Source organism: Bactrocera latifrons, unplaced genomic scaffold, assembly GCF_001853355.1.
Source record: "Bactrocera latifrons isolate USDA-ARS-PBARC rearing strain unplaced genomic scaffold, ASM185335v1 scaffold_69, whole genome shotgun sequence".
In the NCBI taxonomy this organism is placed as follows: domain Eukaryota; kingdom Metazoa; phylum Arthropoda; class Insecta; order Diptera; family Tephritidae; genus Bactrocera; species Bactrocera latifrons.
Window position 1 is genome coordinate 364,406 of NW_017537367.1, and position 16,129 is coordinate 380,534.

The 16,129-nt window shown below is 36.4% G+C and overlaps 1 protein-coding gene across 1 annotated transcript in view; it reads left to right on the top strand.

Moving 5' to 3' along the window:
• The window catches only part of LOC108975733 (probable muscarinic acetylcholine receptor gar-1), a 116,773-nt gene extending 111,192 nt beyond the window's left edge, over positions 1–5,581 (top strand). The window contains exons 3-6 of the mRNA XM_018944434.1: positions 1,250–1,567; positions 1,638–2,065; positions 2,125–3,828; positions 3,904–5,581. Coding sequence (XP_018799979.1) covers positions 1,449–1,567; positions 1,638–2,065; positions 2,125–3,828; positions 3,904–4,781 — 3,129 coding nt within the window. The 5' untranslated portion in view covers positions 1,250–1,448 and the 3' untranslated portion in view covers positions 4,782–5,581. The remainder of the gene's footprint in view (positions 1–1,249; positions 1,568–1,637; positions 2,066–2,124; positions 3,829–3,903) is intronic.
• Positions 5,582–16,129: the final 10,548 nt, after the last annotated feature.

The window sequence follows — 16,129 nt, forward strand, 5'->3', positions numbered from 1 at the left end:
CCCCCCAACCTGGAGGGGTCCCCCCTACCCGCAGGGGGAAGTTTTGAGGGAGTACCAAATTCAGCCAGAGCGCCATAAAGATAGCTCGTTTTCATGCAGTCAAAAGCAGCTTTCAAATCGATGAGAATATGATGCATGCCGGTTTACTTTTCACGGGTATTTTCCAAGTTTTGGTGCATGGTGGACTGTTGTTGAATTTCCAGGTCTAAAGCCACACTGGTAAGGTATAATCAGTTTGTTGTTATACTTTAGATGGATGGTCAATGTCAATGAAACTTCTGCACCATCGTCATCGATTGGGGAGTAATATTCACCATCTCTTGGTGTTAAGTTTGCATTGTCATTCAGAAGGCTGGAGAAGTGTTCCTCTATAGTTTTAGTATGCTCTGGGCATCAGATCACCTCTGGGGGTTCTACAAGAGTACCTTACGGTCTTGAAACCTTCTGTTAGTCGCTGCATTTATTCGAAGAAATTTCAAGCATTCCTCTTTTATCATGCTCTTCATACTCAAGCATTTCGGTCTCTATGTTTTTGTCTACAAATTCGTCTCACCTCTTCAACTCTCGGTATATATCCCATATCTTATGTTTGTGGTCGATTGTTCTCATCGTACCAGTTGTTTTTTTGGCTTTTGCGAAAACCAATGGTTTCGTTTGCGTTGGAGCTTGAAATGCCGTCCAACGAATTAGCTAGTTAAAATATAGATTTTTATTTGCATAATTGTTCAAGTAATCCAAAATAACGAAATTCGGACTTCAAAGAATACTCTTTTTCTACAACATTAGTGATTGTTCTCAGCTTTCCTTTCCCAATGAAAGTTGGTAAAACATACACTATTTCATAACAAGGCATTTTATGAACATGTGGAACACCACAAATATTTCGACAGATATGTGGCATACGACACAAACACTGGATATACATTCTACGTCAGTACGCAACGTCTAGAAGTTGGTGGTATATGCATAGGTATAGTGAAATAATTTAGTTTATGGCAGAACATTTAAACCAAAATATATCACGCGCCAGTATATAGAAAGATATGCTGTTGTTGTTTACCTGTTGCGTCGTACCAGCTAGCCAAATTAAATTATTATGCAACATAGAACTAATTTGCGAGTGAACTTAAGGTGTAATCCTATTTTCCCAAGCAAAGGCTAGTACACATATTCTTGACTAATACACAAGTCATAGCAACGTAAGAGTAGCTGAGTACTAAAATTCACCTATGCTTCTTTTACATTGCAGATTTCGAAGCCATAATGCCGAAGTAGATGTCCCTGCTGGCCAGCACTTTGCGGTTACACTGCTGTAATACTTTTACAACCGAAAACCACTTTAAGTGCAGCTTTTGGCAAAAATCGAAAAGTGACTGAACTATAAATACCAAACATACAACGACCATACTGGTCACAATCCTTCGACGTTGCACATAGTGAATGACAAAATGACAACGCCCACACACAATGAGTATGCAGACATTGAACTGTCCACGCTGGAAATTGGCGGCAGCAGTAATAAAACGGATCCCATTTACTCCATCAAGCCGGATTTCATAACGCAATGGTGAGTACGCAATTCCTTAATTTACCATATCTTAATTGAAATCCTGTAACGAAACTTCAAAATACCGCAGGCGACAGAAGAAGGAGCGTGAAAATATTTGCAAATCCATTTTCAATCGCTTCGTCGAGCATACCGAATGCAAGCGTCTGCTAGAGGCTGCGCAATTGTATCATCCCTTCATCGGCGAGAATGGTGAACTGAACATTTGGAATGCCAATATCGATATGGATATGCTGGCGACCTATAGCAACCGCAGCCTGAACTATAGCCTCTTGGAAGATTTTACGAATGTGACTACACGCGGTCCCACGCCCTCGCAAGTACTGCCACCGTTTGCGCTCTGGCAGAGCATTCTCATCGCACTGTGTCTATCGATTTGCATTATCTTGACGGTGGGCGGTAATGTGCTTGTACTGCTTGCCTTCATTGTAGATCGCAATATACGACAACCGAGCAATTATTTCATTGCATCTTTGGCGGCCACGGATGTGTTGATCGGTAAGTTTGTGATTGAGTTTGGCGTAAAATTCAGTTGTAGCTATTTTCCTCTCTTGCAGGTTCCATTTCAATGCCTTTCTACACGATATACGTGTTGATGGGCTACTGGGATTTGGGACCATTGCTTTGTGATCTTTGGCTCTCTGTGGACTACACGGTCTGTTTGGCGTCACAATACACAGTGCTGCTTATAACCATCGATCGTTACTGTTCGGTGAAGATCGCGGCAAAATATCGTAGTTGGCGCACCAGAAAACGTGTGATTTATATGGTCACCATTACATGGATTGTGCCGGCGTTGCTGTTTTTCATTTCTATTTTTGGTTGGGAACACTTTACGGGCAAACGTGATCTCTTGCCTGGGCAGTGTGCTGTACAGTTTCTTAAGGATCCAGTTTTCAATACGGCGCTCATTATCGGCTACTACTGGACGACGCTCATAGTCCTATTTATCTTGTACGGCGGTATTTATCGTACCGCCTACGAAATGCAGAAACGCAGTGAGGCCAAACAGCGGAAAATGCAGTCGATGGTGGCGCTAAGTGCAGGTGCCATGTCTGGTATGGCCGGACATGCGGCTGGTATAGGTGTGATAGAAGAAAAAATATTGAAAACCCAAGTAGAGATCGGTGGCAACACGACGAAGGATGGTAACAATTGCAGTGGTGCGACAAAACGTGGCTCAGGTCAGATGAACCCGCTAGCACAAGCCGAAGCTGTCAACGGCACTGCCGGTGATGGCGTCAACGAGCAGCGTCGCATTTCAGAAGGTAAAATGGAAAATGGTAAACGCGATGGTGGATCTGGTGAAACAGAGAAAAGTGAACGCTCCAGCAGCCCGGCATTCGATTCGGATGAGGAAAGTTCTGTCAATCAAGCACAACAAATGGCAAATCAGCAAAAACTAGCCAATCTGCGCAAGCGTTCATCAATCGGCCTGGTTTTCGGCGCACAGGCCGCACTCATTGCTACTCGTAGTAAAGGTAATTTAACCCAATGCTCAATAAATTCCAAATCCAGTGAAGCCATGGCCACAGCGGCTACCGCCACATCCCCCAATCCAACATGCAGCGGTGTACTTATACGCGCGCAAAGCAAAGAAGAGGTTAGTGTACATACAAGCGTGAGTAGCGAACGACCTAAACGTACATCCTGCACGACACTTTCACAAATTGTCGAAACAGAGCGGCAGCTAGATGAGCAGCTCAGAGCGGAACCTACGCCACCACGTTCACGATCCAGTACCGCGACAAAATTACTTGCTGAATCACCGCTTTCACCGGTCGACATCGCGCCTATCGAAGTGCCACGTGACCAAGTACAATCGTGCCTGGTACAAGCCATACTACCACCACCCGAGCAATTCCAATGTCCCACACCTCTCTCTGACTATTCGGACCGACCTTTGGGCGGCAACAGCAGTAACAGCGAACTAAATATGACCTATAACCTACTCACCAATCATTCCGATTTGCGTTTTATGGACGAAAGCTCCGTAATGCTGGCATCACCTACCACTAATGACAGCGTAACCAGCTCATTGCGGCAAGCAATACCACAAGCTGCCGTTGTCATGCGTGCGGAAGTGCCGACCAATCAGGAGCGTGCCAACCAAGTCGTCACTAACCCTAAACTGTTGCAACAGGCGCTGCAAAAGGCTGTAGCTGCGCAGCAGCAACAACAGCAACAGCAACAACCTAAATCCAAAATTACAAGACGTGCTTCCCCACCTGAAACCGGCAATCCACCCGCTCCACCAAATGGTAACACAAATTTCACATCACCAAATGAGCTCGATAATGTCAAAATTGAACGTCACCTTCTTGTTTCCTACACAGGCATGGAGGATTTCGTCAAAGTGCGTCGCGAAAGCTGCATCGAGGCTATTAGTTTGCTAAGCGTCAATGAGCACGCCAAGCTAATTGAAGACAAGGTGATCTCAACGGAAATACGACGCAGCTCCAGTCCGCTAGAGACGAATTCGAAATGTAAAGGCAACGCAACCACCGCCGCCACTACAGTGACGCTCACCATGCAAAATCAATTAACAACAACCATAACCACAACGGTGCCACCAGCGCAACTTGAGAAAATCGATGAACGCGAAACATCCGGGTGCGCCGCAATCAACAACAAGTTGGTCAACACACGACAGACCACAACAAGCAGCACCGATTCGACGGCGCCGCCAGCAACAAGCACTGCACAAATTGACAACACAACCTGCACGGGCTACGTTTCGGGCGCTGGCATCAGCACCACCGGCGGCAGCAGTAGCAGCACCTCGAATACCAACAACAAGCCGTCGAGCATAAAGTCACAGAGAGAAGCGAGCGGTGAAGCGGCCAGCCGGAATTCGAGTAAACGCGCCTTTATGCAATCGATTGGCAAGCACTTCAAGAGCAAAAAGAAAATACCGCTGCTGGTTGGTGGTGGGCGACAAAAATCAAAGTCGGAGAATCGTGCACGCAAAGCGTTTCGCACGATCTCCTTCATACTTGGCTGTTTTGTGGCGTGTTGGACGCCATATCATGTGCTCGCACTGGTGGAGGGCTTCTGCCGCAATCCACCCTGCACCAACGAGCATCTCTATATGTTTTCATACTTTCTTTGCTATGCGAATAGTCCGATGAATCCCTTTTGCTATGCGCTCGCGAATCAACAGTTCAAGAAGACGTTTACGCGCATACTCAAAGGTGATTTTCATATGACTTAAATCTTAAAGCTTGATTGATGTGTGCGGTAGTGAGAAGATTGAATGTTAGAGCGTATGAGTGTGAGAGAACGTTAGTGCTGAGAGTGCCAAGGTGAGAGTGGTTGGCAGCTTACAGAGTACAGCAAAGCGCTTTATAAAGCTTTCAAAACATATCTAATTCTCGCGAAGGTGCCTAAGAGAAACAGACCACTTGAAAGCTTTTATGCAAGCTTTAAAGGCGTGAAAGCTTTTAGCCTTTTATAGTGTTTTCAGAGCTTTTTAAAGTTGAATTTAAAGCTATCATAGCATTGAAAAATTTGCGAAGCGCATTACGGCTTTCAAAGCGTCACAAAGCTTTAAAGCTCCGAGTTGATAATTTTAGAAACTGTTTTCGAATAATCATAGTAAAGATATTGCTTTAATTTTTTCTACTAATTTGTAGCATAATGTTAATCTAAAATTCAAAAAATCAAAATATATTTGGTGACGCTGCTTTGGTGTGAACCCTAATGAGCCCTAGGCACTACCAGTAGACAGCGTTGCCAAATATATGCAAATATTTAGAAATATATTATTTACAAAGAAAGCGTTTCCAAAACAAATCAACTATGAAATATTAACTGTAAACTGCCAGGGCGTATGAGAAGAATGTGAGGTTAAGTATAATGTAAAATAAAGACAAAATTATTTGCAAAAACTATGTAGCTTAGTATGTGTGAGAGCGCGTGTGCTTATTTGTGTATTTAATGGTTCCCTTAGTGCATTATAGTCGGCCACAATAAGCGTGCGTCTTCTTTTGGCAAACCGACAGCGTGGCGTGCGCGGGCCTTAAAATTACGCTGATTTTTAATTATTTGTTCAAATATAAAGTAAAATATTAATTTAAGCAGAAAATATATTTTTTAAAATATATGCTAAGTATTAGAAATGTTAGGAACAATACAAAATTATTTGAAAATAAATATAAATTATGCATATTGTAAGAAAATGTAAGTAAACTTATTTAAATAGTGGCTAGCGAACACAATAACTTAATTATTAGTGTGTAGGGGAATATGCAGCGTTAAGAAATATGTTAATTAAATATGTTTAACAAATTTTAGACAATAATTACTGAAGTAAAAGAGCTGCATATTTTACGTTAAATACTGCTTAAGAAAATCTCAAATAATTAATTAATAAGTAATTATAATTACTTATGTCGAATAAATAATTAATAAATTAAGTAATTAAGTGAAAATTAGTCAAAAAAAAAGTTGTTAAACACAGTCAAACAGTGCGATTTAATGAAATTACATAAGTGTATACTTATTGTTAACACATACATACATATATAAATAATATCAGAAAATTAGCTGTTATTTGTAATTGTCAATATGAGTATACAAATATGGAACATACTTTAGATTAACAAAATAGAATGTAAACGCATGCCAAACACACAAACATACACACCTCTATTGGTAGCTATATACATACAGATGTACATACACATACATAAGTAGCACCCTCAACATATGCGTGTGTGTGCGCATGCATGTCAAAGACAAATAATATGTGCAATAATTAAACACAAACAAACATCTTACTTACTTGCCTATGTGGAACAATAAATAATATTAATTGTAAACACATACAAAAAGAAAAAAAATATAAATATATATAAATAATTATATATAGTAGTTATATATAGTTATAGTTTAAGCTACAGAAGTTATTAGTTTAAAGCATTGCTGTACATACCCACACACTGACATCTGTGTACATGACAAATAATAAAATACATGAAAATAGTAATTAAATTTTGAATAGCTGAATTAATGCAACATAAGACAAAAATAAACTGTACAACCACATTAACATTGATTACACCTCGACACTCCACAAGTATTTAGTTCAAAGGCAGTTGGCTTATGTTTTCACTCGAAAAATGTTTACTTATGCAACAACGTCTACAAGATTGCCTCAAAACAAACTCTTGCATAGTTTAGGGTGTCTTTTAAAAGACATGGCATAATAGTAGAAGACTAGCTGTCAAACAAGCGTTCAACTTTACTTTCTTTCGATTTAACAATTTAATAATAACCTTGTAAGTGCTTTCCTAAAAAATGTTTCAAAATCTTGCAAATTATTCTCTTTGAAAACATCATCTGTGATTAAGCACATTTGTGGCTTAGCAAGTTCGTAAATAAATTAATGAAGTGAAGCGAGACTATCTTCCGTTTGAAACGAAATCCAATATTTTAACTAATATACGGTGTGATAAAAAAAGTATCCGAAAATTGTAAATAAAACGCACCATATTTAATTATTCAGCAATATTTATTCAATCGCTTTCAAAGTAATCCCCACCTGTTGTAATAAACTTATGACAAAGATTTTTCTAGTCCTCGACACTCTTTTCATAAGCACTTTTTGAGATGGCCTTCAGATCCTTCAGCGAATTTTGTTTTATCTCTTCTATCTCTTCGATCGACTGAAAATGGTGGAACCCGACAATTTCAGTTCGGGAAACAGGAAAAAACGCACGTATCCAAATTTGGTGAATAAGGGGGTTGAAATTTAAATTCGGTAACAACCGTGGCTCAATGCGTAGGTGTTTATCATCATGTAAAATTCATGAATTTTTCTTATTTGAAAATATTTTTATCCATTGAACCTTCGACCTCGTCCAAACCAGACACGTCTACAACGATCTCTCGACCGTCTGTGAAAGCTTTGTACCACTCGTAGGTTGTGTTTTGAATCAACGCACACGAAATTTGTTTAGAACTGCTAAATTTAAGACAAATACTTTGTTTAATATTCTAATCCATTGTAAGAATCCCAAGGACCTACTCAGCTGCTGTAAAAAAACTGTTTGAGCGATCGCGCTCCTACTTGGCGTACTACTTAATTAAGAACAGTCCTACCAACTTAGCAAAATACGTTTTCTTGAAATACAAGGAATTAATACTACAATTCCTCGATAGCTGTTTTTCACACATACATGCATGCAGGACATTTTAAATGTTCCTAAGATGCAGTCACGTTCGCTATTTTCCCAAAGCTTTGCTCAAACTGCAAAATTTGTAAAACCCACGAACTAGTAAAATCAAAATATTAACCGTATCTTCACCTTTTCTATGTTTTATTACAAATGAATTTTTTTTAATCCAAAAAACACTTTTTTTTTATTTTATAAAATTAACATTTTCTCTTACTTGTAACACAATATCTACTTTTTAGTTAAAAGAAAATTATCCACTTAATCAAATTTTGATAGCACTTTATAAGCAGAATTCTACATCGCCTGTATTTTTTATTATTAACAGAAAAACTCAAAAGCAGAGTTGGGTGTGAGAGAGAACACTTATGTCATCAAGTATTTAGTTGTATTAAATAATATTTTTTTTTTTAATTTAAATATTAAGTTAACTTAACTAAAAACCAAGAAATACACCAAGGTCAGAGCCATATTTTGTTTCTATGTGTGCTAAATAAGCTAAATATTTGTCCAAATTCACTATAGTGTGCTACTTTTAAGGTACCTTTTTCCATGGTTTGATCCGATATCGCTAACATCAAATGAAAATTTACTCAGATTTATCATAGAGATATCCTTCCCTAGAGGACAATGCATTCGCTATACCCTCGATGCCATTATAAAGCTTTTGAAAATGTCACTTAGTTTGTTCTTGAGAACAAGACTTTAACTAAATTATATTGAGCCTGTTACGAAATCGCTTTAGCCCGCATTTTTCTTCTGCTTTTTTTTTTTTTTTGTTTTTGCAATAGACTAAATAGACTAAAGAATGCGTCACACTCTCTCCCTCTTTAGTTCTATTAAATCTATGTATGTTCTTAAATTGTAAAAACACTAGAGGCTATCTTTTCAACCGTTCCGAGTGCAAACACTCTAACTTAAGTTACGCCCAAAATTATGCTAGGAAAATTAATAGAAGACTAGTGCACAGTGCCATTTAGTTTACGATTTAGCTGACAATATAATTATATTAATTTTGAAGTCCTCAAATTAAAAATCTTCGTTCGATAATCTTTTATTTTTAACAAACTATTTGGAATACGAACGAAAAGAATTTGTGTAGTATTTTAACATACCTAACTTGAAATATATCAATCATATCAAAAAGCTTGATGTTTTCAGAATTTCTCACTACATAATTTTTCAGTCGATATGATCTTCATATCGGAATAAATCAATAAAATTAATAAATGTAAATTCAATAATTTTTTTTTTCATTTTAATTAATGCCTACTGTTTTCAAAATTACTATGGCATATAGTATTTCTTAAAATGCTATTTATTCAAAAACTGCATAATATATTTACATCTAAAAAAACTACATATTTTAGTTTTAAAAGACTCAACCAATTAAAAAGCTCAGTTAATGAAAGATTGCTACCAGCTTATTATCAATATCTGGCTTAAAAAACATTTCATTATTGTTAAATGCCTTACAAAGGCAAGTTTCAATTAGTAATATAATTTATATAATTAATAACACTTAAAATTGGCAGTTCACGACATTCTCATGATAAACACGGTATACACATATTCAAGTACCACAGTCAAAAGTTGCGTATACGCCAAGTGAGAACCGCATACGAACTAAACAATCAGCACAGTCACGGTGCTCAAGCTCATTTTACAACTACTTGCGGTACGTGTACGTACAAAATAAATGATAGCCAAGACACAAACCTGAAGGAACAAGCAAGAAAGCACAACTTTCCCATAAACTTGCAGAAACTGTGTTTTTTTGTAGCTAACACAAATAACTGCAAACACAATTAATGGCAAAGTCAAAGATAAATATTATTGGAGAGATAATTCAAAGCGAAAATATTTGCAAATCAAAAAAACAATCAAAGTTAATATTTACTTCAAGAGTAAAAAATATTTAAAGAAATTCAGGCAGTAACAAAAATCAAAGGGGTGTAAAAATATAACAGAAATGCAATATTACATTGCCGTGCCACATATAATAATCACCACCTTAAGCTAAATAATTAAGGCTATTCATTGGCAAACTGCATAGATTAATATCAATGGCAATTCGTCAGTGATGATCGTTATAACAACAAAAACATAGTGATGAGGAAGCTTCCATAAGTCATGGCATAAATATTTACCACTTGCATATGTCCACAAAATATTAGGCTGAGTAAATATCAATATAGCTGTAGCTGTACATATTTATTAAGTTGCTTAATTGAAATATCTGTATACTTAATTACTTTGTATGCAATTTATGCACCCACTACAGACTTTTATACAAACAAGTTTATATACTCATATATGTAAATATATACAAACATTCAATGCTGCCTACAATTTTAATTACAAATGCCCATTATTTTTTGCATACACTGTAAGAAAATTTAAAAAAATATACATGCATACATATAAAAACAATTTGTCATTAGCTTTAAATGACAAATTGACAAATTGTTTGTCTATGTATGTGTGTATATTTTTTTAAATTTTCTTTTTCTATCCTTTGCAAGACTTATTTGCGATTTTCTACTTTTCTTGTTTTTTTTTCAATTTCCTTTATTTAATATGAAAAGGGAAAATGTAACAAAAAACAATAATTACAATATTAAATAAATGATTAATAATGACTATTATTAGAACAAAAACGAGTCTGCATTTTAATTACAAAAAGGTTCGATTTTTCACCCATTTAAGTTATATGAAATTTATACCATAAGCAATTTTCAAGCACATCCGAGGAGTTTATAGTACTATCGTGCACTAGTACCTTTGTTTATTGAAATTGAATATGATGACTTATATTGATGATTTTATATTAAAATACCTTTCAAATTTGCGTGAAACGTCAAATTACTATAAAGCAGATTGGAATCTGACAATAATAAAAACAAGCGAAATGGAATGCTTTGCAAAGTTATACTATAATTGTTGGGTTAAGATAAGACAGTAAAGCTACCAACTGAAAACACCTGTTAAATATGTGATGCCAGATTGAAAGAGCCTGAGTATAATATACTCATTTATACGAAATTCTAACCGATCTTACTTTTAAACTCCCATTCAAATGGTAACAGCTCTATTATTAACTATTTAATATTGATATTTTGAATAACGACCCAGTAATCTTCGACAATGGGACGTAGTGGAAAACATTTCCATAACAACAATTATTACCAAGTCTCTGAAAATGAACCATCTGCAGTTTCAGAGAAGTTATTGCCTTACCAGCATAAAAAAACTCTTTATATTCGGTAAAATTATAGATGAAAACTGATAGATAACTACAGGTATGAAGGAGAATCGAAAGTTCACCGAGATACGTTGTCTTAATGCCTATGAAACAATGCTTTCTGACTATCAGTCATTAAACTGACGGTAAGTCTTGAACCTACGCTTACTATCCGGAAACAGACGATCAATCGACCGAATATCGTGACAAAGGTGAGCGTGAAGCCGAAGAAACCACCTCAAAGCAGGTCGAAAATTGAGGCTATGTTAATAGTTTTCTTCGATTATCGAGGCCTGGTGCACTATGAATTCCTTTCGACTGGCCAAACTGTCAACAAGGAATACTATTTAAGCGCTGTGATTTATTTGGACGAAGCTATTCGTAAAAAGTCGCCGGATTTATGGGCCGACAACTCTTGGTTTTTGTACCAAGAAAAAGCACTTCTTCGTGAGTCTTTCGGATTAAAAATCTATATCGTGTCACATCCACCGTATTCGTTTTATTTAGCTTCGTTCTGGCTATTCAGCAAACTGAAACGAATGCTCCGGAGAAACCGCTTTAAGTCAATTGAAGATATGATATTGAGCACTATTCCATGAACAGACTTTAACAACTATTTCGAGAATTAATAGAAAAACATTGGCACGAGTGTATTGGGGAATAAATTAAGATTTTTAAAATTACACAGCCGTTATCAATACTGGTAGTGAGTAGGCTAAAATACGCTTCTTAAAATATACGTAAAAGGAATACGAAACTATTAAGTGTGAAGTTATTTAGTTCAGAGAATAAAAATTAAAAAGAATGTCAGAAAAGGTTGCTTAATCAGAAGGTTTTTTTATGAATATAGAAATCGGTATCCATATCGTTGTGGATCCATGCACCGAAATTGCGACCTGATGATCGTTAGGCTGCATTTAGACACAAGTTGACTTTTGTAAGCCCGCAAACTAGGATTCCGCTCCAATTTTCGCACGCGATAGCGAATGGCTTTTCCGAAATTTTGCAATACAGCCGCAATCGATCCACGTTTGCTCGAATTACTGACTGTTTATGGTATAAAAACAGATTAAGAAAGACCGTTATGTTAGCGTCAGAATGAAAGTAAAGAATATCAACATTTTGAATATGAACTCTCTATATACTAGACTTGCAACAAAAGTTCCAAAGGTTCAAATCTACAATAATTATTACTGACACGAAAAGAGAGTCACTACTCGGCCACCTTTTAGAACCACATACTAAATGTAGTCGAAATCGGTTGGGGGGTCCTGTGATATGCGCTTCCACCATCGTCCAATGCTCACCATCTCATAGAATCTCGAGTGTAAAATCTAATATCTCTGGCGTAATTAGTTTAGATTTATTGCGCTATTGTGGTTTGGAACAGTACCGTTATGTAGGGAGTGAGGGGCGTTAATGTAAAATTTCTCGTCATATAATTATATATTATATATAGTATAACCCTATATTTATCTCACTTAGTTGTAGGCGATACGTGCAATCAAATATGCTCTGTAGCAGCAGGTTTTAAGAGTATAAATATTTAGCTCAATGAAAAGTAATCGGCGAGTTTTAGTAATTATATATACTTCATAAATCGTAGGTATACAAGTATATATTATATAGTACATAGACAAGAAACATCAGGGTCCGCTAATTGCAGTTATACTTATACCTTTATATCATAAAATCAAAAAGTTATTTGATTACTTTGTCAAAACAGTATTTAATAGCTGTCGTTACCTAGAAAATTGTTTATAATAACACACTCGTATTACTCAACCGACAACCCCGCCAACTAATTGTGTAAAAAAAATTAGCAAACCCGCTTAAGTTACACAGCAGCTTGCGCCTGTCAGCTTCCACGTGTTCTAAAGCCTCTTTCCAAACCGCAGTCGGTTGTTGAATTGTTCAAAGCATTCAATTGCTCAGTAAATAATTTATCAATTTCCATTGAGCTGTGATTGAGAAAGTAATATCTTACGTTCATATAAATTACGCAAATGACGAGTAAATATTAGTTCAGAATAATTGTAGTTTTTACATTTAGCCCACCACATATTTGTTATTAGTAAGTAACTAATAAATATTCGCTTATATTATATAATATATTCAACAATTACATCGATCGACATACCTATGACGTATTTTCGTATACAATACATATTAACGCAATAATAAACAATGTAATACAGTGTTTAACCCTCTAATGCCTAATACTCGTATCTCAAGTGGATGCTGCCAAGATGGGTAACGCCTGTTCTTTTGACTACGAAAATGTACGATCAATGAGTTGTTGTTCTTCCGAAAGGCGACTTTTGCATTTAAATTGACAACGGAATTAAAAAATTATCAAAACGTAAACGAAATGTGTATCTTAGTACCCAACTCAAAAAGTTTATCAAATGATATTGTTCCTTCCTTTTAATCGGTGATCCAAGTAGAGGTACGTTTTTCAGTAGCCTTTTTTTGACAGATCAGTTGTGTATGTAGGCCGGTGGAATCATCGGTTCATGTTCCTTGAAAAATGGTGTTGCTAAGAACGCAACCATCCATGACGAATATCGCGTCATGATAACCGACTACTTGATGCCTGAAATTGAAGTTCGTAATCTCGCCAACATTTGGTTTCAACAAGACGGCGTCACTTCGCACACAACGTATAAATCTATGGATTTATTGAGAAACATTTAAGTGAGCAGATAATTTTATATTTTGGAACGGTCGATTGGACACCAAGATCGTGTGATAATTTATATTTTTTCCTGTGGTGATATTTAAAAGCATATAACACCCAATTTCCTCGCTTTGAGTGGTGTCCCACATATTATGTAAGCTCTTCTTGTATTTGGCAACAGTATTCATCGGGTAGTTCTGCCAGTATTTCATTATCAAACTTTTATGACCACCTAGATCTCTTCGTCTTCCATGATAAATCAACTTCAAAGCTTATTCGAAACATTGGAACAATGCAATAATATTTAATCAGTTTATATCCCTTGAAAAACTGCCCCGATAGAGATATATACAAGCATGTAGAGCCAATACATATGCTCCAGTTTATCTCAAATATAGTAGTGGAGTAGAAAAGTCGATCGGTTTTAATGTTCCTAGACGTTTAAATAATGAGGACAGCCCTAAGGAGTGATTATAGAAAAATTTCTTAATCATTTATTATATTAGTTAAGTAAAAGATAGAGACATGTTACTTGTTGTAAAGGTCTGCAACTGACTCCACTTGCCCGTTATCGGCCATTAGCAAGACGAACCTTATTAAAACGCCTTCCAGATGCTAACGCCTCCAATTACTATAATTTTGTTAGTTTGTAAGGAACGTCAGGCGAATACAATGATTGCAGCACGATATTGATTGAAAATTTGGCGTAAAACTCACGAAGAATAAATTCATAGTGCGACGGTACATTATCCAGGTGCAAAAACCATGACTTGTCGACCCATAACTCTGGCTTCTTTTTAAGAATAACTTTGCTCAAACGACGCATATCACTCAAATTGTATTCCTCGTTGACAGTTTGGCCCGTCGGAAGGAATTGGGAGTGCACCACCCCTCGATAATCGAAGGGAACTGTTAACATAACCTTGACATAACACGTTCTCGACTCCCTTTGAGTTATTTGTACCAATCAATATTACTTGCTTAAAATAATTATCACCGAACGCCTTTTCCAACATATCGGCACTCAAAATTTAATGGAACTTCTTTGTTAAATAATTTCAGTCATCGTTAAAATCGCCGAATACGCTTTATGTACTATACTTAGAAAGACAAACGTATAGTAAACACTAATGAATATTTGGCACAAATCTCATTGACAGTAATATCAACCTAGACAATGAGAGGCTTTCGCACGAAATTTAAATTAAAAAGTTTCTTGCCACCGTAGTAAATCTTTCTCTTACTATCTCTATCTCTCTTCTAATCTTCATAGCATCCAACAAAATGTTCATACCACATACACATGCTCACTTTTATTAGGTGGTAAACACGTAGACCCTTCGTGGTCTCAGTATAATCTCTTGAGGTCAAAATATAACACAGTACAACAGCTAATCTGGAGGGTGAGAAATTTCAAGTCAGGGTAATGGTACTAGGTCAGTATAGTAAAACCCTCAAAGGGTTCGGCGTTCGTATGTGTCAGTTTTTTATGACCTTTTAAATTTTTTCCTTATTTCCCATGGTTTTCCATGTTAACAAATTAATTGTTTCCAATCAGGCGTACTAAATGGTCTAGATATACGAAAGCTGATTAAAAGTGACGCATTCAACAATATTTTGATTGACGCTGAATTGAATGCATGGCAGGCAATCAAAGAAGTAATAGAAGGCTTGTTGGGAAAGCATCGTTCTAACAGCTACGATATTTCTGTCGCAAGGATGTTAAGATCATTCTCGGAATTTTTTTTTTTTTGGGTTTTGGCAAAATGTTACAACTAAGAGAAAAAACATCAAGATAAGAAAAAAAGGGGTCATAAGGTCATAAGTTCATAAAAAAACTGACACATACGAACGCCAAACCCTTTGAGGGTTTTACTATACTGACCTAGTACCATCACCGAGACTTGGAATTTCTCACCCCCCAGACAATAATACCAAAAATGTTCCACAGTGTAATTACAGTTATAAACCCAAACAAAAAACTAAAATACTCTCGTATCACAATCCCAACAGCTCCAACGTTTCATTAAAGTTGACGTAAGTCTCCGAAGGGGAAAGGGGCACTCTTAATCACTAGTAAATTCCGTCTCGTCAAATTGCAACACTTTAAGGCGCGCAATCAGCTTAGAAACTGAATAGCAACAACAAAAATATGAAATAGAATTTTACAGATGTACATACCTGAGTATATACTAATACAAAAACACATATATGTATATATTAGCACAACTGCATAGCGGTGATTGCCAATCATTTTAAGCAAACGATTCCGCTACTTAAAAAAAATTATGCATTGGAGGTAAGAGTGAGTTAAATTGAACTTTGTCTCAGAACGCAAATGACAGCAAAAAAATTTAAACAACAAAAAGCAATACAACAACAGAGCGCTTGGCTGGGTGTGCGTAATTATAATCATACGAAATTTATAAGTAGCTGCACTTAAATCCGAGTAAAAGTGC